At 42.8% G+C, this 23,394-nt stretch overlaps 1 protein-coding gene across 5 annotated transcripts in view; it reads right to left on the bottom strand.

Annotated features, from left to right (window-relative positions):
• Positions 1 to 23,394, bottom strand: part of SLC6A15 (solute carrier family 6 member 15) — a 397,869-nt gene that overhangs the window by 182,872 nt on the left and 191,603 nt on the right. For all 5 annotated transcript variants that reach the window (XM_069228753.1, XM_069228752.1, XM_069228751.1 and 2 more), the window contains one exon: positions 4,526 to 4,652. In XM_069228753.1, coding sequence (XP_069084854.1) covers positions 4,526 to 4,652 — 127 coding nt within the window. The remainder of the gene's footprint in view (positions 1 to 4,525; positions 4,653 to 23,394) is intronic.

Genomic DNA, 23,394 nt, shown 5'->3' with positions numbered 1-23,394 from the left:
GCAACGTATTCGGAACGCCTCCGCACGCCTCATTCTCAACATCCCACGCCACAAACACATCTCAGCCTACCTCAGAGACCTACACAGGCTCCCCTTCAACAAGAGGATCACCTTCAAACTCCTCATCCACGCCCACAAAGCTCTCCACAATGCAGGCACTGCCTACCTCAATGAGCAACTCAGCTTCCAAACTCCCATCTGCCAACTCCGCTTCACCAACCTCGCCCTCGTTACCGTTACCCGCATCCATCGTTCCACAGCCGGTGGCAGATCCTTTTCACACCTTGCTGCCAAAACCTCAAACTCCCTCCCCATCGACCTACAACAGACACAAAGACCTACTGACCTTCAGGAAACACCTCAAGACCTGGCTATTCGAGCAGTAGCAACCCTCCCCCCCCAGCCCCTTGACATCCTAATGGGTAAGTAGCACGCTTAACAAGTGATGATTGATTGATATTAGCTGGGTGGACAGTGGCAAAAGGAAGTCACTTACTACATCGGACTGTGGCCAGATACAGGTGACTTCAACAGTATGTTCTTCAATCAACTGCTGTGGGAGCAACCTATGGCAGAGTAAACTATTTAGAGAACAATAATTGAGAGTATCTATACTACTATGCATGGCACACCTTCATTAGCTGTGTTAGCAGAGGTATTAAATACATAATTAGCATGGAGCAGCACCTACTCTTTGATTTATGAAAGAATAGGTAATTTTAAGACAGTTTCTTCAATAGTTTTGAATATCCTTCAAGGAGAAGCCGCATTTCAAATAGTGCTCTAGAGGTTGACTGGGGTTTCCATTCAAAATCATGGACAAGAACTTTCTAAGATTCTTTCAGAGTTTTATATCTATGTGAGTCATGATACTTTAGGCTCTTGAGTAGCAAAACCATAACCCTTTGAAGGCCACCTTGCTGACTATTCACTTGCAGCACCTGTTTCATTCATTCCTTCTTATCATACACTCCAAGAAAATGTCTTGAATTTAATTCAAACAAATTAAAGTGGCTGCATGTTGAATGCAGGTTTCATATTCGTGTTCAGAAAAAAGTGAATGTTCTGGTATTAGTTTCTACCCTCCTTCAAAAAAACAGGTTGAAAGTATTTCCTGGCCACGAGAAGAAATGATAAGTATGTGTTTTGATAGATTACACAAACCTGTGGTGATTCTGATGCACAATGAGATATCATTACCTCTGTGGTAGAATATTTGGCCTGCAAGCCTGGTCTGCATCAGAAATTCTACAAAATCTGCAGACTCAGTTCCCGACATGTTTTCCAGGCTTGTTGCATCCCATCTTCCATGCTTCAAAGGCACAGTTCATACTTTTAAACTATCAGATCTGGACTACTGATTGGCTTCAAGACTATTGTTGGATTCATGACTTTCTTCTTCAGTTCATTTTTCCCGAATCTACAGCAGAATTTCAACTAAACGTCTGAGAGTTAATTCTGGATTCTTTTTTAGTGGTGTGTAAAATTATAATTAGGGGTGTGGAAAACTGCACATATGATATATTTACCACGCCCACATGGATGGTGCAAGATGAACCATGGCAATGTGATTAGTGATGTTTTGTACTTAATATTAATAAACAAACATGTCTCATTCAGGCTTGACTCAGTGTTGAGAATTCCGTGCTACCCTACAGGTCCCAAAGAGGGCTCATTTGATGCTTCAAGCCCTCTCAAGGTTCTGGAACATTGAATATATTTGTAACTTGAATGGCACTCCTCTGTCATCCTGTGTGCAGGAATTGCATGTAAAGCTAGTAGCCTTTCTCCAGATTAGTAGGGACAAGCCAATCAGGACCAGTTGGTCATTCATTTTTTCTCTGTGGCAATGTAAAGTCCCTGGCTAGCCTGTTTGTTGGAACTGGGACCATGATTAATAGGGATTGAATGGGCATTCATTCTGTGCAGCTTGAGATGAAATCCTGGACTGGCACAGGATGAACCAAAGTGAAAACATTTGCTAAGAATGTTTCATTAATAAAAAAGATGCCCAGTACCCGGATCAAGTACAATGCCTGCATGACTGAAACCACCCATACCAACTGTTTAGAGATGTACACCCACCAAAAAAACAAATTTGTGACCTTTGGGAAGAGCAGATTACCCTGGGTCTCCCCCTGGTGGCCAACAGAGGTAGGATCATTACGCACCCCCGATTACCCACGCCAGGAGCCTCGGAATCGTCATCAATAATGAACTCAAAATGACCGCCCAAGCCCCTGCCGTCACCGCCTATGCTGGGATGAACAAAAAACTCACCTGAAGACTGCTGGACATTCAGAACTTGGCTACTAAAATCAATCTCAACCTCCCACACCACACTCATATCCCACCACACTTGAAGGAGCTCTACTAGCACCCTATTCACAAACAGGCACAATTTCAAACTTCTCACCCCAACCTTCAAGGCACCACATAACACTGGCCCAGCATCCCTCAATAATCTGCATTTACAAACCTCCTAGACATCTCTACTCCTCCAGACTCTTACTTGCACACATACCAAGCAATTGGAAAACCAAATATGACAGTTGCGCCTCATCCTACAATGTCTTTTATTGCTATTTTCACTAGAACTTAAAAACACACATCTCCAGTTCCCCTTATTCGATTTTTGTTGTTTTGGTGTAATTTTGTTCAGTAATTTTTCATCTAATTTTCTAATTAGGTTTGGGATGAGTTGTTTGGTGCTTTGACTTCAAAGATTGTTTTGATACAGCATAAATACTTTACACAATCACCTATGTCAAGCCTGTAAGCTCTGTGACAAAGCACACATTATTCACTCTGCGTGCTCTGCTCAGTACTGCACCCAGTACATGCATTCACCATGCACTAACCTTGTTCTGTACCCTTCCCAGACACACATATAACCAGTGCAGTCACCACTCCTGCACTGTGCAGCATTTTACATCTAACTGAGGGTGAGCTAAGCACACAGCAGCTGAACTTTTAGAAGATAAGTGAGCCTACAGGCCTCACTCAAGTGACACAGGTGTAAAAGGACCGTTTTACTCCTACTGCTTACTACACACTATGATGCCACCATTGTGCCTGTTCTGCTTAACTCTTCGGGAAGGCAGTTGCCTCCCAACACTATGAGGGTAGTTATTTAGGTGACTCTCCTGGTCCAACAAGAGCACGATCCATGTTAGCCTATGACAACAAAAATCAGCACTTGGGATCCAGCCAACAGTATAGCTTGGCACTCAGGGCAGAGGTACACGTCCATTACCATGCAGAGGGCTTTTCCATCCCAACAATCGATATCACACACACACCCTTGCAACAATGCAAGGGGGTGGGCTTTAGGCAGCCTAAAGTGAACAAGCAATACAGGTCCTGCTCTTTCCCTTTCATGCAACTCAGGGTAAGGTTGCTGCACTATATGAAAAAATAGCAAGATTGGCCTTAAGAGAATAAAACAAACCACAACAAACATACATGTTCTAATTTAATACACCAGTCTAATTTCCTAAACATTTTCTTCCAAATTTAACATTATTCTCCAAGTTCACTCTCTCTGTTTTTTATTGCCTCTTGATGGGTGCTTATTCCTACTATTGACATATTGCAAGTGCTTAGAGCACACTTGCTGGTTATTGGTAGATGCTGACTATTCAATAGACCCACTGGATACTTTGAAAATCTCAATTCACTGCTGTTTAGCTTGGAAATAAATCAAAAAGATGGAGCAAAAGGAGTTTATACCAAGGCTGTATACTTCCTTCCAAGGATGAATATTTGGTTGATAGTCAGGTCAGCAACACTACTCAAGCCAGCTGAACCCATGTAAACTAATGGTGGTGGCATTTACTTTGACCCTGCATCACTTCCTCAAATGTATTTTACAATATGACTTTAACATTAGAAACGAAGGCCCCTATTACAAACTGGGCACGCTCTCCTGGTCTACATCAGGTGTACCTTTCAAAAGGTGTGGTTGTCTCAGGTACGGACAGGGTGCCCCATTATTATGAATGTGCTGCCACCAAGAAAGCCACAAATTGGCAGCTGCTCACAATCCCTTCTTGGCTTACAGTGCAGGGAGATGTCTCAGGGTCTATGGGACTCTATCATCCCCCTCCAGAAGGGTTCCCTCAGGCAGCACACTAACAATATCTGGCCTTTTTGTGTCACAATGTCAGTCCACCTCCTAAGAGCTTGTTTGCCTCTGTACTCATGTACATAATAGGGCAAGGGATCAGAGGCTCCATGATTCCCTAATTTGCATGAAGCAATAGAGGGAACACCTTCTCAACATAGCATAGGAGCTACATATGTGCCACCGCTATCAGTATTACTTCAGGGGCCACACAAGTGCCTCCGGCCCCTTGTGTAACACCATAGTGAACCAGGAGTGCACAAAGAGGGCCCTAATACCCATTACCACTTTGGGACACTTTGTATAGTATGGCTCCAAATCGAGATATTTGAGGACACATTTAACAAACATAGATGAAACTGAAAGAATGCAATAAAGAAACTTGAATGTAAGCCTTACATGTAGCTGTTGAATTCTTCACCAAAGGACACTGATCCCACGGTAAAGGATGCTGAAAAGACTGGGAGAAGTAAAATAAACTCCATCCAATAATGACATTGTAGTAGAGGGCCACAAAGAAACAAACCTGCAAGGAAAGTGAAATGCAAATACTATTACTAATTTTGCATAGGTTCACCACACATGCATGCATATAATTGAACAGTGATAATTATGTTCAATATATATATGTCATATAATAGAATACACAATTATAATACACAAGAACAAAACTCACAGAATACCCAGAGTTCAACTACGTAAATAGAATTTGACCCATAGGAGCAGTATAACAAATAAAAGATTCAAAAGGTATTATGCAGTGGATATTAGTAACCAAACACTGGCTTGTGGCAAATATATTGGCAAATGTGTTTGCACCACTTTTTTCCATTTTTTCTGCCTGTGCATTAGTGAATAGGAAAATTAGATTTTGTTCCAGACCATACTATAGAGATAGTATTATGTGCTCTGACATACTAAGGTTATTAAAAAAAAAACTACCATTGTCATATTACATATGACCTAATTTGATGCACATTGAAATGAAAACACAAAGGAGTATGCACAGTTACAGTTGAGTGACATATATAACAATTAAAAGGAATGATCATTTGTCTTCGGTTTACAGATTTGGGGCCTGATTTATATACTGGCGGGTGGCTCATTATTCCACCAGGGTGATGGAGTAAATTACTCCATTGTCCTGGTGGAGGAACCATCCACCAGATTTAGAAATGACCGTCAGCTGGCGTTTAATTCTAAAGCATTGCCAAGAACACAGTAATTCCTGTCAATGCTTTCCACAGTTGGGTGCAAGGCTCTGTCAACATGACAGAGACTTCCACCAAACTGTTTTCTTTTTAATTTCCAAAAACAACATTTCCAAAGCTTTATTTTCTTTCTGGAAATAAAAAAGAAAATGCCCCCCTTATTTTTTTTTTTCCTTCGCCCCCAGGGTTTACCTGGAGGTGACGGACAGTATATTAACAGCTGATTTGTGCTTGTTGTTTCCGGTGCGGAACATCAGCACTTATTTGTGAGAGCCGGCGCTTAATTTTCTGCCTCAAGCACTTGGTGAGAGCAAAAGACATATTTGGGAAAGATGGAGAAAGAGAAAAACGAAAAAGCGTCACAAAGGGGAGAGCAGTAAGCTGCAGGAGTGAGCAGAAGGGGCAGGGAGTGGCTTTATATGGATTGAAGTGGCCCGAGATGGCTTCAGGATTACGCTGCCTCAGTATTCCGTGTTCACACATTTAATGCAGCAGCCGCGTATTTAAGAGGAGGGCTTTGGGCACTGGCACGTTTTTATTTACAAATTAAGCACTGTGTAGGTCTGCCCAACCTAATCGATTTGGCTATGGCAACGTGGAGTAGTCACCAAACTTGTTACTATGTAACTGCGGAGGGATTTCAGTCGCTGTTGAGCTGGAGTTCCCTCTATGCCAACATATAAATCAGGCCCTTAGTTATTCACATGTTCCAACATGTGCCCTTTGAAAGGTGCTCAAGACTAGAGGGTTTTTTCAAGGCTATATAAATCAAGATGAAAGGCAGAAAACATAAGTAACAAGAAAGAGACACAAAAAGTGACAAATAAAATATATGTCAGATAGCACAGTTCAATACATGTAATATAGAGTGGGCGCACACTGTGGTTCACAGCACTCATGAGAAATTCATCCTATTGCTATATGTGCTGCATGAGTGAAAACTGTAGGTTGGTGGTATATGTGAGGGAGCACACTTTAGGGATGTAGTAAATAAAAATAAGTTGGGGAATGAGCGTATGTCTCTAGGAAGAGTAGGCACACGCTGGCTAGGAATTACTGACAATATCAAAATGAGAGTGAAAGACGTTAAGTGTTATATTTTTTTTAAATAGGAACTATTACCTTTCAAAAATCATACACTGAAATCCGTTAATTCACGGGAATCACAGCAACACAGAATTTTAGCAGTAGTTGCGGGGTATTGCTTTAAGTTGCTTTTATGAGGCTAAGTAAGGACATACCACTTTAGAGAAGACTAATGATGTGTTGCTATAAATTAATAAATACCTAAAGAAAGTGTGCACAGGATACCCGAGATGACCTGAAAACGTATTTATAGTTCCCAAGGGAAAACCTGAGGAATGGGTTTTTAGAAGCATGTGTGTATCGTAAGAAAACATATGAATGTCACATGTGAAACGAGAGACTGTGCTCTGGTGAAGAACAAAAATACATACACATTTTATGAAGAAAAACAATTCTTTCTTTAAACATAATATTGATATTGATGTTGCCTGCAGAAAGAAGTGAATGAGAAAATTAAATAGACTGCTTGGTGTGAAGACTACTCCGGGAATGTGAATGCATGGCGTTCCATTTGCTGAACGTTTTTTGTATGATGTTTTTACCTGCACCTCCTGGAATCAAATAATTTATTTTCTACATTTTAAATAGATAAATTCAATCCTCCATACTCCCCCCTTATTTTTCATATTAGTTTCAATTTGTAGGATCTTCATGTAACCAATTTACCTTTCACTTCCAGGTCTGATTATATACTTTCATGGCCTTCTAAGGGGGTTTAAATCTCAGCCATCCCTGGGACCTTAATTACCACTTTTTACCAGACCACTTGAGATTACTTTGAGACACTGGACATCCTCAAAAAAATGATAATTGAATGGGTACTCTCTGCAACGTGCCACTGACGCCAGTTACCATGGACAAGTGCATCTTCTTATAATGAATATTGAATTTAACTAGACTAAAGAGCTTTTACCAAGATTGTATGCATAACCAACACCAACACCGGGAATGTGTGCCAAACTGCATGTAACAAAAAACTTAGGCCAGATTTACAATGTTTTGGTGCAGGTCAACACCGAAAGCCTTCTTGCTGTGCTGCCCTGCATCAAAACAAAAGGGCAGGAATGCACCATATCTATGAGATACGATGCATTCCTGTCCTTTTCCCCTGTGATGGTGCACAAATTGCTGCTGTGCGCCGAAGCAGGCACCCCTGCACGATGGTGCAAGGATGCCTGGGTTGCGGGGATGATTGTTTTTGTGCAGGAAGGGGCACCTTACTGCACAAAAACAATTCCAAGAGGAATTTTCCTTTTTCTATGTGTGCTGCAAAATGAGGACAAAATGGGGACAAAAAACAATATTTCTCCCTGTTGCGTCACTTCTACACCCCCCCTTGGGTGACGTAAGGTTTTGATGCATTCCCAAGTTTACAAAACCTTGTAAATCTGGGAATGCGTCAAAATCAATAGGTGCTGCGTGGGAACACCCACGCAACACCCATGGAAACACCTCCCCGACACTAAGTAAGGCAACGCAGCGACTTGTGCTACATTGCCTTACTCTACATCTAAAGGCCATGAAAAGCCAAGCAAAGTGGCTTTGCATGGCCTTGAAGATATGGGTCAGCAGCCTGCACCACCAATGTGTCAAAAAAAGTGATGCACCAGCAGCGCAGGCCGCTTGTAAATCTGGGCCTTAGTATTTAAGGGAGAGTGGCTATTTAGTCAATAGTCCTTTTCTTCTTCCCAGGAAATATATTGTGAAGCCATATATACCATATGTTTTTGGCAAATATTTTGAAGCATTAGTGTTGGAAAGTGGATTATTGGTAAGGGCAGGTGAGCACCCACACTTCGCAAGAGGCCACTAACCCCCACTATGTTCAGTTAGGTCTCAATAAATTAATTCCAGCTCAACCCTTGGTAGTTTGGCAACGAGCAACAAGGATTAACATAGGAGACAAAGTGCATGTAGCATTCAAGTGTCACAAAAGAGTAGTAAAATAAAGCACAGGAAAATGTTTATCTTCAATTTGACACAAAAACAAATAAAATAAGATAAGGGGAACCGGAGATATGAATTTTTAAAGAATTAATGTTTTTTAGTGCTTAGAAACTAAAAACGCCACTCAGGACGTCTGGTCGCACCTCGACCTAGGCAAAGTCAAAGTTTGAGGCCAACTGTAATGGAGGCCTATTCAGCTACAGCGAGTGAAAGGCCTCGGTCAAAAGTTTACCTTTGGACTTACTTTTTTTCTTAAAGATTTTCTTCAGCGAGACGAAGTCATCAATCCATTCTGACCTCCCTGGAGCCATCTTTGGATACATGTTGCAGGAAAACCTTGGTGAAGAATTCTACCTTCAGACTTATACGTTTTTCAGGACGGAAATCTTCATCCAGGCCAAAGCTGTATCTTGATCCAATGTACCTGGAGCTCTCCTCGGATACACTGAGCGGAAGTCCCAGTCAACTTTTTCTGTTCAGACTTTGGCACTGTTTTAGAGCATTTTGTCTCCGACGTGGGACAACCCTCCACAGCAAGCCAATTTCAAGTCAACGTCATTGGATTGTCTTTCCAGGAGCCCCAGGTAAAATCCTGGAAGTCTTGGGCTCCAAAGCTTTTCAGTGGGACGAACCTGCAAGTCAGGCCGGGTGGCTGTTGACGTAAGTTGGCTTGTCTCTTGACAGCAGTCGGTCCCTTTGTGGAACAGTTTACCAAAAGTTTTCCAAACTTCTGGATCTTCTTCCAGAAGGTCTTTGAAGGTTCCAGATGCTCTGAGTTGCTCCTTGAGGGCTAGGACTCCAACTCCCAGAATGAATCTGGCTCAAACTCCAAAATGACCACTGGACATGGTAAGCTGGTCAGGTTCTTCAGGGTTTGATGCAGAGTATTATGGTTAGCTATTTTCACCGGTATCAAGCAGAGTCCCTTCTTGAAACAGTTGAAGCCAGGCAAATTCTTTTTATTTTAGTGGTGGAGCCCAAGTGTGCAGCTGGTGCAGTCCTTCAGAGTGCAATATCCAGGTGCAGGTCAGGGTTCTAGGAAGGCAGTACTTCTGATGTTGTTCCTTGTAGGGATCTGAGGTGTGGGTGCAGCTTTGCCATATTTATTCATCCTTTCTCCTGGGGTCGAAAGCAGGGGGGTGACTGTCCAGTCATAGGCAGGCCACTACTCCCTTGGATGACCACTTCTTGGTAAGTGTGGCAAAAATCAATCCCAGGGAGCAATATTCTTTAAAAATCCAAATGGCTGAAACTGAATTTTGGAGGCTAGGTCTGGCTGAGCCCACCCACTGGTGTTTCTAAAAATCCTTAACACACCCCTCACCTGCCCTCTCCAAATCTAATCAAGAGAACACCTGGTTGTCTGGGGTTGCGGGAAATGGGGCAGGTCCTGAGCTGCTCCAATTGTCCTTCCCTCCTTTGAAGACCAGTTTGGCTGTTGTCCCCCCATCCTGTTTCACCATCTGCTGAGGCAGATCTCCTCCCCCAGCCACTTCCTTTGTATTCAGCCCAGACCACTTCACAGTTCATCAAGGCCGCCTGGCCAGGCTACCAGAGGCTGGCCAATCAGAGAAGGGCACTATAGGGCTGAAGATGGCAACTTTCAGGTAGAGTTTTAAAACTCTTTCCCTGAACTAGTTATATTAACTTCAACAATGACAAGCTGTGGGGTTTATTATAACGATCAGTTTGATACCAAACCCTAAATATCTGGCTCCTACTGGGACTCTATTAATTAAAATAAAGTCTCCCCACTTTAGCCTATGGAGCCCATTCACTACAGTGAGGGAAACACAAATGTGGCTATTTTACCTCACCAGAGCTTCTAAAACAATTTTTATAAAGTACAAAGTCCCTGCTTATAGTTACATAGCACTCAACTTAGGGGCACTTAGGGCACATCTTAGGGATGACTTATGTGTAAAAATAAGGTAGTTTAAGACTTTGGAAGTACTTTTAATTCCAAAGTCCAATTTTCATATAACTTTGGTTTAAAAGCAGCCAGCAAGGCAGGCCTGCCTTTAAAATGACAATGGGCACCTCAACAGTGCACCTATGGGTGCACTACCTATGCTGGGGTCCCTACACCTGCATGCCCTACCATATACTAGGGACCTATAGGTAGGTTGATACTGCCAATTATAATTAGCCTAATTTGCTTATTCACTTTACAGAGAGCACTCGCTCTGGGACTGGTAAGCAGTACCCAGGGTGCAGCCAAGAGTCAGTAACCACCAGTATCTGTCCAAAAGGTTTGGTGGTGACCAGGACAAAAAGTAGGATTTTCCTACAGTTAGAGAGATGTACTAAATAACAAACACCTTTTTAATATAATTTATTGATTTTGCTGAATCTCTGCTACTTTGAAGCTCTCTTAAAAAAAGAAAAAGAACAGACTGAACAAATCACTTTTTCTTCATAGTCCTGTTCAGCAAAGTTTCAGTTAGATAGCTCTGGCTGTTGATGATTGCGGCTGCAAGATGTGAAATAGAAGTGCATTTTTGTTTTCAGAATTAAGTCTTCTTACTTATCTTTCACTCTACAATTTCTCCACTTTTGCAATTAAGTTCAGACATTTCAATAATGCAACTACAGCATTCTCAGTTCTTCTTCACATAACAGTTTTTGGTTTTTTTGCGGGATTATATTCCAAATTCAGTAATAATAAAGGCAATTGTGTATGTTGAAAAGTGCACTCATGGACATCACACCTTCTATGTCTCAGAATCCATTTTAAAGTGGAGTCACTCTCCAAGGCCTTGCCAAATGCCTAATGGTGTCAAACGTTTTAGGAATCTGGAACAGGCAACCATGCTAAAAGCAGTGAATATAGCACAATAAAATTAAAAGAGTATTTTTTGCAGAAACATGGAGGAGAAACAATAGGGCTAGCATACTACAGAGCAAGCTAATCCGAGAAGCACAGAACAACTCACCTTCCCTCTCCATGTCATTAATAAAAATCCTTACAGATTAAAAATCAGTTTAGTACACACATTCAAAGGTGGAAGCAGCACTGTCAAATTAAAATGAGTAAGGTGCAGGACATAAGGTTGCATTTACAAATGGTAAGTTTCCAGTAATCTTACTTAACATTAGCTTGATGGAATCTGGAGTGCAACAGAGTGCTCTACATGAATTTGAGAGGGAAAGGATTAAGGGATTATTTGCAATTTGGTTTCTTAAAAATCAATTATTTTAGATAAAATACTCAGCTTAAAGAAACAATTATTTTAGAAAAAATACTCAGCTTTCAACTCTTTTTGCATTATTAAGTAAATAAGTAATGTCCCAAACCAGACTGAAATGCATTATTAGAAGCAAGTGGTCCACTGATCCTGACAGTTGAAAATGCTGTTCTTCTATGACAGTCACATCCAGAAGGTCATATTGAAGTCTCAAAAGAAACAAACATCTATTATTACTTAATAGCTAGGCCAAAGCAAGTTTGAAAAAGGCTGTTGCAAAGTTAGCTGACAGCCCAGTAGGTTTGTATAGTAGACAAGAGCAGTGAGAGGAAAGTCTAAGTAGGAGAGTAAAAACTTTGGCTCCTGGAATTGGGGTAGTGTTGATGGAAGAAATAAGTAAGAAGTATTTTAGATGCAGACCACTCCACCATTCTGTTTATTCAAACTATTGTTATATTTAATCTTATACACGTCTGGAGCGCCTAGTGAGATCATCAAGGAGGAGTGTTCTTGAAGGTCTTAGTAAAGAATAGGCAGTCCAGCTTATAGTGTAAAATCAATTCAGGCACTTAAGAAAAGTGTTTCGACAGAGATCTTACATTGAAGAGGGCAAATTGAGAGGAACTGGTATATTTGCACCAGTAGCAGATGTAGATTTATTAAAACAAAATTTTACCTTCAAAGCCCTTTGGGTTGAAGAAAAGCATGTTACGTCAAATGTACTGCAGCTGGGAGGAATGGGAGGAAGCAACAAGGAGAGGCCTTACATAGGGCAAGCAAATTGCCAGGCAAGCTTTTGGGCACTGAATGGGGCTTGTCATTGGCCCACTGTATAAACTCGCAGCATCTGTGCTTAACTAGCAACCTTCTGACACAGCAACATGATTGCAGAAGTGCTACTCAAACTGGCAGGAAGGAGGCACTACCAAAATTGAGACTCCATTTATCCAGGGGAATACTGCTTGTCAAAACAGCCTAGTGCATAATAGAAAAGTGCAAAGTGCTAGAAGAATCATGTTGATTTATTAAAATTTCAAATTTTAAAAGTGTATTGAAACCATAAACATAAATAAGTCAAACAAAATCGGAGTGCATGAATCTCTAAGCAAGCTATAGTCAACTTAGCAGCGCTTCAAATAAAATTGATCTACATTTATTTTAGCAATAAATGAGTATTTCACAACTTACGCGGAGCATGTTTGAGGTCACCCCGAAGGACTAAGCAACTTTTGGAATCATTGGAGATTGAGTAGCTGGCAAACTGGTCGGGCACACAGGAGGACCACAGACATATATATAGTCTGTGTATACAAATTTGGGAGTTGTGGAGTGTTGGTAAAGTGGTTGTACACTTACCATACCCTGGACCCTTGAACTTGGGCCTGAAGGTACTCTGCCACCTCATCTGTGGACTCAGGAGAAACAACACATCTCCATTGTTGTGCAGTGCAAACATGAGCAGAACTGACACATCGCCTCTGCTGTGAGGGTTCTCCTGATACAAAGGACTCTACATAGACTTCGCAGCCTGCATTGGAACTAGCGCCTGTGAGAAGCTTTCCTGATGCAGGCCCTCAATGATGACCAGGGTCTCGCATTGCAGCCTCACAGCTCCTCTGAACTGATGCAATGCCTCAGCTACGCGACGCACCCCTGACACTGGACTTCGCATTGCAAGCTCTTGATGCCAGGGTCCTCAATGATGACACAGGGCCTCATATCCAAGTTCTTCTGAAGCGAGGCATTTCCTTGGATTTGCAATGCACACGTGGCACAAGACCTTGCAACGTTCCACAGCCAAGATTTTAGGTACTCTATTCAGCACACCCAACTGAACAGTGGGTGGCCTGCACTTAATCATAGTTGGTCTGAACTTGTGACTTACTCCCAGTCCATCACACCTGTCGATCTGCTGATTGGACTTTTGTCAGTTTGGTCTTGCTTTCTTTATTAAGAAGTACACTCTTTTTGTAATCTGGTGTAAGATCCTTTTGTAGTATGTTGTTTGAAGCGTTACACAAATACTTTATATATTGCCTCTGAATGAAGCCTAACTGCTCTGTGCTAAGCTACCTGAGGTACCTGAGGATGGAGCACAGGTTAATTTAGGCTTTGCTTGTGACTTCACCCTGACAAGGATTGCGGTTCCTGCTTGAGTAGGGTCCCCCCTCAACAGTAAACCAATTTCTTACAGTCCCGAAGTATAAACAACTTCAAGGCTATATTTTTTCAATCCTTAACTGAGAAGTGCCTGCTGTCAGAAAGCATGGTTTACTTACTGCTAAAGGCTTAGTAAGCATGATGGACCTTGTGCTTGGCTTGTCAGAGAAAGGAAAGGATGGCGGTTTTTATAGAATGTGTGTGTGTGTGTGTGTGTGTGGACATCTTGGATTTCTGGATGTTACAGCACACAACTTCTTTGCTAGGCAATTATGATACAATGTTGCTGTAGCCAGGATCTTTGTATGCTGTCCTTTGATTTCGTTAGAAAAGAACAGCTTCTTCTTTTTGAGTTGCTTGAAGGACATTTGCAATATAGAGAAGTGTTTCTGAAAGTAGCGATGATGATAGAAACAAACCTTGAACTATTTAAACATTTAATATGAACTTTCTAAAGACAGTGAGATTGTTGCATTGCACAAGGGATTTGCCCAGTGATGGAACAAGAAAGACAATTAAGTAAAGACTATGTTGTTCAAGCTATGGCTGTATGTAAGAGTGTATAGTAGTAGAGTTTCAGTCATTTTTATAAGCTTTGCTTTGACTAGAATTGTAGAATATTACTGTTTCCTAATTACCATGCTGTGATACAACAGTCAAGTAAAAACTATAATGCATAGTGATGAAGCTTGAGGTATTAGACTCATACAGAAAAATGTTGGTAAACATATGTTTAACATACTATTCTTGTATGCTTACTTTCAGGAACAACATTTCACATCAAGGTACAGAGAGATGCTTGCACTCTTCAGCCACTCTTACATGTAGAAATTAAATGTTCATAGCTTGTTATCAAAACTAGCTCTTTGTCAGTATAGGCAATCCAGTTTCAGTGTTTTCTCACTCATCCCGGTCCTCATTTCCTCTTTTCCAACCCTGACCACCATATTTCTGTGTATGTGGTTATTGGTAGATGCAGTGAGATACTGAAGAGTGTTTCGCTCACTTTGGATATAGAGTACAAGGTTAGAGCATTATGACAGTTGTATAGGAGTAACAAAGACATACCGAGCTTAGAAAAAATCTAGGAAGAAAAAGAGTTGTAATTTAATACTAAGAGAGAGATAGAGATGCTTAATACTCTGCAATCCTGGCAATGGCAACAGAAAATCCATGATGGTCTATGTAGTGGTTACAAATGGAAATGCCCATATGCCAGGGACTCAATTCACAAATGATACAAAGTATGCATTGCATCTATTACTTATGATTAAAAGTTACATGTTTCAACCAAAAGTTAACAACATTCCATAAAACTGACTGCATATGCTTATTTCGTGTATTTGAATACTTGATAGAGGAAACATAGTAGATACCTACTCAATATATAGTCAGAGGGAAAACATCAGCGCAAGCTTTCTCAACAAGTCAACATGTGGCAGCCTTACAAAATACGTCTTGAAAAAATTAACTTCCTTTCCTCATGACAATCAAATTACAAGAAAGTAAACGTTACAAACATTGTGGGTACATAAAACAAATTGTAAAGGACTTGTAGAGTAAAAATCAGTAAAGGACCTGTAGAGTAAAAACAGTGAAAGAAATCAACCCAAATGTTTTCTGAAAAAGACCACAATGCTATTATTTCTAAATACGTGTATAAAGTCATGCCACTGTTTTGCTACTTGCTAGTTCAAGAGATCAAACGGGTAAACAGGATGAAAGTGCTGTCACTCATGGGCTTGACTTATATGCAGAGAAGTACTTTTAAATTAGGAAAAGCCAAAGCTGCAGCATAGTTTAACATACAGATGAAGATCACATGATAAATAGTACCTTATCCTTAAATAAATAAATCTAGAGTAGCATTTGAATTAGCTTTACGCAAATTACATAAACAATGCTCTTCATTGAGTTATGCTTATAGAGCTTGCCTAAATCCATATGGCCAGAAAACAAAATAATTGCTATCATGGCATGCAATGATATAACAAAAAAATGCCCGGCGACATACAATAAGTGTGACAAAAGCTATCAGGTAGGTTTGACAGTTATCTAACCATCAACACATGGCCATTTTAGTACCTTAATTACTGCTAAACTATGAAGCAAAAGTGATTTCTTGCACCAGGTGTTCAAGTGGAGATGGAGGGCTATGTGTAGCTTTTATCAACCACATAGACCTTAGCAAGTGCCAAACATCAAACAACTGCTGCTTAACTACAGTAAACAAAGAATAATTAGGGGCAAGAACTTTACAAGTTCACAGAAATTTGAATTTCAAGGAATCGAAAAATCAGTGCATTTGCGGCTCATGTCATGACATGAGTAACACATTAATGAATCATAGAAATGACCATAGTCAATGACCTAACAAATCAATAATTTACAATTTGTAAAAATTATCAATTAGAATCAGCAACTCTGTCTATTCTCTTGGACAAACCACAATGTAAAAATAACCAGCTGCACCAGAAACATAACACCCTGGAAATCACAGTGGAGTATTAGAAGTATAAGAAAAGCGACTAACAGTCTTTAATGAAGACATTTTGAAGAAAAACAAGGTACCAAAGGACTGGATAGGCTGGGTTACGACTAGTATCTTCTTATAAAATAAGTGCACATGGATAGTGGCATTCAGCAGGCTTGCCTTCAATGTATATTGAATGATAAACACATAGGTGGTCATTTCGTGCATGGCGGTTCGGCCCGCCATGCCGACATGGCGGGCCGAACTGCCATATAAAGAACAGGGTGACGGCTGCCAGTGGCAGCCATCACCCGCCGCCAGGCAGCCTGGCGGCGGGAGGAAACACCATCCGCCAGGGTAGCTGCGCTACCCTGCGGATAATGTTTCAAATGCTGCCAGCTTTTTCCTAGCGGAAAATCCCGCCAGGAAAAGGCTGGCGGAGTGGGTGCCCCGGGCAGTGCATGGGACTTTGCATGGGCAGTGCAGGGGCCCCCGTGCAGGCACCCGACAAGCATGTCACTGCCTGATTTATGGGGAGTGACATGCGCGAGGAGTGCTGCTGCACCCGCTACATAACAATGTTGCGGCCGTGTTCCCTGCCGGCCTGGCGGGGAGATCATTATACGGCTGGCGGGTTTTCCAGGAGGCTGACGGTCGATGGAAAGACCGCCAGCCCGAACACGGCGGGAATTCCTGCTGCGTTCGAAATGAGGGCCATAATCAGGGATAACTAGGGATCATGTTATTAAGATTTTGCCATCTAGCAACTAGGGACTGTACTTGCATTCCTAGATATGCTTCATATTTCAATCAGGCTTCTGGAGTACCTTCCTGGTGCACCATGGTTCCTGTAGCCCTTTCTGTCTCCAAACTCTGCCCTAATCACACCCTGTTGGTAGTGTTCTAATCTCTACCTTGATTCCTGGACCCACGGCCTTTCTGATCTCTTTAAATCTGCATTCTGGACTTTTCACTCTCTTGGCTCTGACCCGTACTCCGCTCTTTCGATTTCTGTTTTCATTGTTTGATTCCATGGTTCTATTCTCCTTACATACTGTACCTGTTGTGTTTCTCTTGTTCATCCTGCCTCTTTGTTCCTGTATTCACCTTGTTTCTAGCTCTGACCGCACACATCCAGATCTATCTTGTGTACGAAGAGCCCTAGTCTTGAAGTTTTTGTTCCAGTTCTGACTGGACATTCCTCCCCTAGTTAGTGTGAAGATTTCCAAAATGTTCACTTTTGTGTAGTCCAATCCTGTTTTTGACCCTTATTCCAATCCAGATTTTCCCTGAGCCCATTTCCTATTTCTGTGTACCTTCCACTCCTCCCCTTGGTCTTTTGGTGTGCTTATATTGTTATCCTGATTGCCATGGCTTCCAGGGGTGCCAGTTAGATTTCAAGGCTTTTGGCTTTGGCTTCGAGATCCACCCATCCATTCATCTCCATGGGAGCTGCTAGGTGTCTCTTTGAACTCTATGGGGTTAATCTTCTCCTTGCCTTCTTGCAACATCCTTTTCACCTCATACAGAGATTACTTCAGAGATGCAGACTAATTATCATTTACAATAGTTTGTCTATGATTTCCCTGTTTTTCTCTTCCTGATGTTTGTATTAGTGTTATTTACATAGTTGCCCCTGCAGACGTCCAGTTCCTTATTCACTGCTTGTTGCAACCTTCTTCTGTCCTGCCTTCCTCAAAGCCTTTAGGTACTCTCTTGCTTATGTACTAGAAAGTATTTGTCTCTTCAAATCTCTTGCTTATATTTGAGCTTCCTCTAGAAAGTCTTTGTCTTTTCATAGAGCAAGACCCCCCATTACCTTGCCTGGTCATGAACTCATCTAGTGTCCCTGACTGATTGTTCTGAACTAACTAGACAACAAGCCCTACCCAATCAGTTCTTGTCAAGATGTTTAGCATCAGATCCAGAAAATCTACAAAGGTAGACAGACCTCCTTTGCCAAGAAAGTGTGGATTGTTGCAGCCTGCTATAAAGTGCTGTGACTTAAGTAACAATTCATGAAAGAAAATGGGCTTTTACATGCTGAATATTATTCCCTGAGGTTAGCCGATTCCATATACAAAGCTGACACTTACCTGATGTCAGCCAGTTACCTATAGGCTGCAAACTTGTTAGCAGCAGAAAACCAAAATAGTCATTCAAAGAGTGGTGCTGTTAAGGTAAATGTTGCTGAAATGTGTAACTCAGAGAATCTCTGCCAAAACAAATGTTTCTCTGAAGACAATTTCAAAACACAGTACGCATCAATATCTTATCATACTGGTAATATAATGCCACCAGTTAACATGGGTATAACAGTGTCCTTTTTAACTCATGGTGGACTCTTGAACCAGTTTCCAAATAGTATGTTCAGTGTCGGCTTATCACAAACAGTTGGGTTTCAAGTAACCAGCGTAAAGAATTTCAATGCTACTGTAATTTCTGGTCAAGCCACCCTGAATCTAAAGATAAGATTTTAGTAACACCAAAGACCTATTCAGCCATATATGATGGACAGACCAAAGATAATAACAAATTAAAAACATCAGCTGTATCCTCAAAGTAAGTCACTGAATTGAAGCCTGTGTAAGAAGAACTGTGTGTAATAAAGAGAGAATTAATAGACTCATATGAAGTCTATGGGGGTTATTCTGACCCTGGCGGCCGGTGACCGCCAGGGTCACCGACCACGGGAGCACCGCCAACAGGCTGGCGGTGCTCCCTCGAGCATTCTGACCGCGGCGGTTCAGCCGCGGTCAGAAACGGAAAGTCGGCGGTCTCCCGCCGACTTTCCGCTGCTCGGGGGAATCCTCCATGGCGGCGGAGCGTGCTCCGCCGCCATGGGGATTCTGACACCCCCTACCGCCATCCTGTTCCTGGCAGGTCTCCCGCCAGGAACAGGATGGCGGTAGGGGGTGCCGCGGGGCCCCTGGGGGCCCCTGCAGTTCCCATGCCAATGGCATGGGCACTGCAGGGGCCCCCGTAAGAGGGCCCCGCAAAGTATTTCAGTGTCTGCAAAGCAGACACTGAAATACGCGACGGGTGCAACTGCACCCGTCGCACCTTCCCACTACGCCGGCTCCTTTCGGAGCCGGCGTCTTCGTGGGAAGGAAGATTTGCCCTGGGCTGGCGGGCAGCCTTTTGGCGGCCGCCCGCCAGCCCAGGGCAAATCTCAAAATACCCTTAGCGGTCTTGTGACCGCGGAGCGGTATTTTGTCGGGGGAACATTGGCGGGCGGCCTCCGCCGCCGCGATGTTAGAATCACCCCCTATGTCTGTTTGTACTACTAAAATATTGCAAAATGATTTGTGTCCTCTAAGACTAAGCCCTGTTTCAATGAACCAGACATTCTCTCTCTGAACATCAATTATAACAAAGCTTTAACTGAGCCACTTAAGTGGAGGGATAAATCTAAAACAAAGAGTAGAGTTTGAGGAAGAAAATACCAACCAGCTAAAGATGAATTTAAACCATTCATTCTTCCCTGCTCAGGGGTTAAGAACGCTTTGTTTGAACCATGTTCCAGCTATGCAGATATTGAGTTGATATCCAATGCCACAAAGGCTCCTGAACTGAAAGATCACAGTATTATAAAATCCTTCAGAGTCTCAAATGTAATGTCAGAAGCCGACTTTCATGAAAATGCTGAGTCAAAATGCAGTTCTGAAGTTCTCATAGCTTTTCCATTTGATATGGGCTTAACCTTTGCTTCTATGCCAGATCTGAGGGGTAAAGATAACAGTTCTGTGTGTGATCAGAATGACTGTTCTTATCTATCCAAGCTGGAAGAAGCTACAGTATCATATTCTGTGGGTTCTGTTCCTGTTCTCTCTGATTTTCATATCAAAATAGAGATTCGATATACTGTAAAACCAGGCAGCACAGCCAAAGGTAAGCACTAACAACTTCACTCACAGATGAAAGTCTTTCCCACAAAGAATCTATGTTAATTCTCTATTAAATTAAGATTGCAAAGAATCAATACAGAATAATGTCTTGCAAAGAGCAAGATACATTTTCTAAAAGTTTGCATCAAGCCCTATTAATTAGTACTGTATTCAGTGGCATGCTATTGGAAGCTACGAGTCTATCAAAGGATCATTGTGAGCAAATCCCTAAAGATATGCCAAAGACAGTTAGCAGCAAGTGCAAACACCACTTATCAACAAATGTCCTGGAGGCTGCAAATAAGACACCAATAGTATGGAGAAGCAATAAACCTCTTTCTCCCATGAAAACACAGCAGTTATCAGCAAATGACAGCATTAATCATACAGACTCTATAACCGTGAGAAAGTCTTTTAACCCTGTAACAAGTGTACAAAATACTTTCAGCTTCAAACCTATGACTGTTCAAGTTTCTCAAAGGTTTATGCCTTCTGTAGCTGAAGAGAGCCTTGCCTCCATCACTGAAGAAACTATGGGGGTTATTCTAACTTTGGAGGAGGTGTTAATCCGTCCCAATAGTGACGGAAAAGTGACGGATTTACCACCAGCCGTATTACGAGTCCATTATATCCTATGGAACTCGTAATACGGCTGGTGGTATATCCGCCACTTTACCGTCACTTTTGGGACGGATTAACACTCCTCCAAAGTTAGAATAACCCCCTATATTTTTTGTCAATTCCTTTGCTCCAGAAACCCTCCTCGACAGTTCTTAGGGGAATTTTTTTAATGAGAAGCTCTGTATCCATTAGGTTATTGCTTCAATGTTAGACACTATTCTTGGGAACAACCTGGGGTTTAAGAAGATCACCCCAACTCTTGTGACTTACTTAGCAGACAACCTGAATATCAAGAGAATATACTCTCCGAATTTTGTGAGCTTTGCATAGGCAGTCTGGGAATCAAGAATAGACTGTCTCCAGTGACTGGAACTCTTTGAGGAAACAACCTATGTGCCAGTCTGCCTATCACTCAAACATCATTTTATGGCTCCAAGGAAGCTAAAGGTTCCCAGGGAAAGGCCATTCAAGCCTTTATTAACACTCGCAATGTCTGTCTTTTTGAATAGAAAAGGATTCTGGTCATCTAGCACTCTCATTTCCATTCCCTCAAAATATGCTTACAGAATTCCACTCTGTCCTTCTGTCTTAGGAGAGGTTATGGATTTTGTTAGAAATGGGGTTTCTGGTTGGCTAGGGTATGCACCTCAGCCAGGCAGAACTTACCCACTCTAGTCAGGGCAAGGGAGTTACACGTCCAAGATAACCCCTGCTCACCCCCTTGGTAGCTTGGCACGAGCAGTCAGGCTTAACCCGGAGGCAATGTGTAAAGCGTTTGCACAACACACACAACACATGTGATACAATATCCCCACCACAAAGGAAACACAACACCAGATTATATGAAAAATATACTGTATTGAACACAACGTAATTATTAGACCAACATCACATAACAGTACTATCCTGCTACCTTAGCAGTTGTCAGAACGTTACACATTAGTTACTCTGCAAACTAGCAGTAGTCACACATAACACACAGGTTACTCAGTATTCTGCAACATAAGCAGTAGTCAGGACACACGTTATCACATTAGAACACTGGTCATAAGAATATCATAAAACGCCCATAGTAGGAACATTAGAAATCCTATGGCAAGTTAGGGAAACATATTAGCAAGTTATGCCCATAAAAGGAACATTTCCACATATATGTATAAAAGACACTTCATCAAAGTGGATAGGTTAGCATAACATTTCCAGTAGGCCCAACAAGGAACATTAACAACCGTTATCACTGAAGTTATGCAGGGTATAGAACATTCTCAGATGCCCATATTATCAGTAGTATCCTCTTAGGAGTGCCACAACCACTACCTGATAAGCACCAGCGCTTATTTTATAAATGGGGTGGTAATTTCCAGTCTCTGTCAAGAAGCGCAGGAGCTCCTCTTTGGGGAAATACGGTACTCCGAGGAGCACTCGTATACCGGGTGTATCTCCAGGGAAGAAAGGGAGCTCGGCAGGAACGGGGCCTCCGGTGAGGGCTCCCTTCCCGTCCTGCGAGCTGTCCGGCAAGATGGTGCTTCCAGGAGCACTGCAGATTTAAGGAAGGAGCTCACGCGCTCCTTCCTCGTCCGATAAGTTTGAAGGGGGCTCGGCAGAGACGGGGCCCTCGGTGGGGTTCCTTTCACACTCTGCGGACTGCCCGAGCGAAATCTCTCGGAGAGGGGAGGCTGGAACGGGCCCTCACCACTGGGCCACAAAAGGGAGACCGTGCTCCGCCTCCCCCGCATCAGGATTTACTGGCCCTCAGCTCCGTTACTAGGAGCATTAGGGTACTTCTCTGGCCGAGCCTCCACGGCTCGGGAGGCACGACCAGTTGGGCCACGCCCACAGGATTCCTCCGGTGGGGCCCGACTGACACTCCCCGAGGCCGCAGCTGCCCAGCTGGTCCCTGGCAATGCTGGCACCCTTGAGGGGGGTGATCAAAGGACACAGAAGGTCCGCCACCCTCCTCCCTGGATTAGAGGCCACGACGCTCACCACGTGCAGCAGAACAAGGAATGCCCAGTCGCGGCGGTGATTTCTCCAAAGCAAATGTCAGAGTGAGCCTCCCAAGACGGGGGGCCGTTACAAACAGAAGGCGCTCCTCCAGGCGCTATACCCACCATCTCAAGGAATGGCTCCAGGCACCATACAGCCACAAAGGAAACACTCCTCATGTGATAGTTGCAGGGGTCAGGGGCCACAGCACCCTGCCCCTGGGGGACAACAGTGAAAAGAAAAAGGAGCACAGATGGCAGAGCCCAGCAGCAGGCCAGCTCAAGGAGAACACAGGCAGTTCCTCAAAGTGAACCAAGCAGGTCACAGGTCAGCACAGCAGCAGTAGTCCATGGCAGTTCCTGGTGAGTCCCTCCAGCAGCATTGTGTTCAGTTCCAAAGTCTTACAAAGAGTCTCCAAATTGTGGGGAAAATTCCCCTGTACTTATAGTCCGTTTTTACAGTGTTTTACAATGATAGGGAGAGGAGGTTCCAGCCAGTTACAACTGGTTCTGGGAGTGCCCCCTCTCTCCTTTCAGCACAGGCTCCAAACATCAGTGGGTGGTTAACGACCCTATTGTGTGAGGCCAGGGCACAGCCTTTACAAATGTAGGTGTGCCCCACCTCTCCCTTCTCTCAGCCCAGGAAGACTATTCAGTATGCAGATGCACCTCAGTGACACCTCCACCCTCCCTATGTACAGGCTGTCTGA

The sequence above is a fragment of the Pleurodeles waltl genome, chromosome 4_1 (assembly GCF_031143425.1).
Source record: "Pleurodeles waltl isolate 20211129_DDA chromosome 4_1, aPleWal1.hap1.20221129, whole genome shotgun sequence".
Classification (NCBI taxonomy): Eukaryota; Metazoa; Chordata; class Amphibia; order Caudata; family Salamandridae; genus Pleurodeles; species Pleurodeles waltl.
This window is presented reverse-complemented; position numbering and strand designations above follow the sequence as displayed.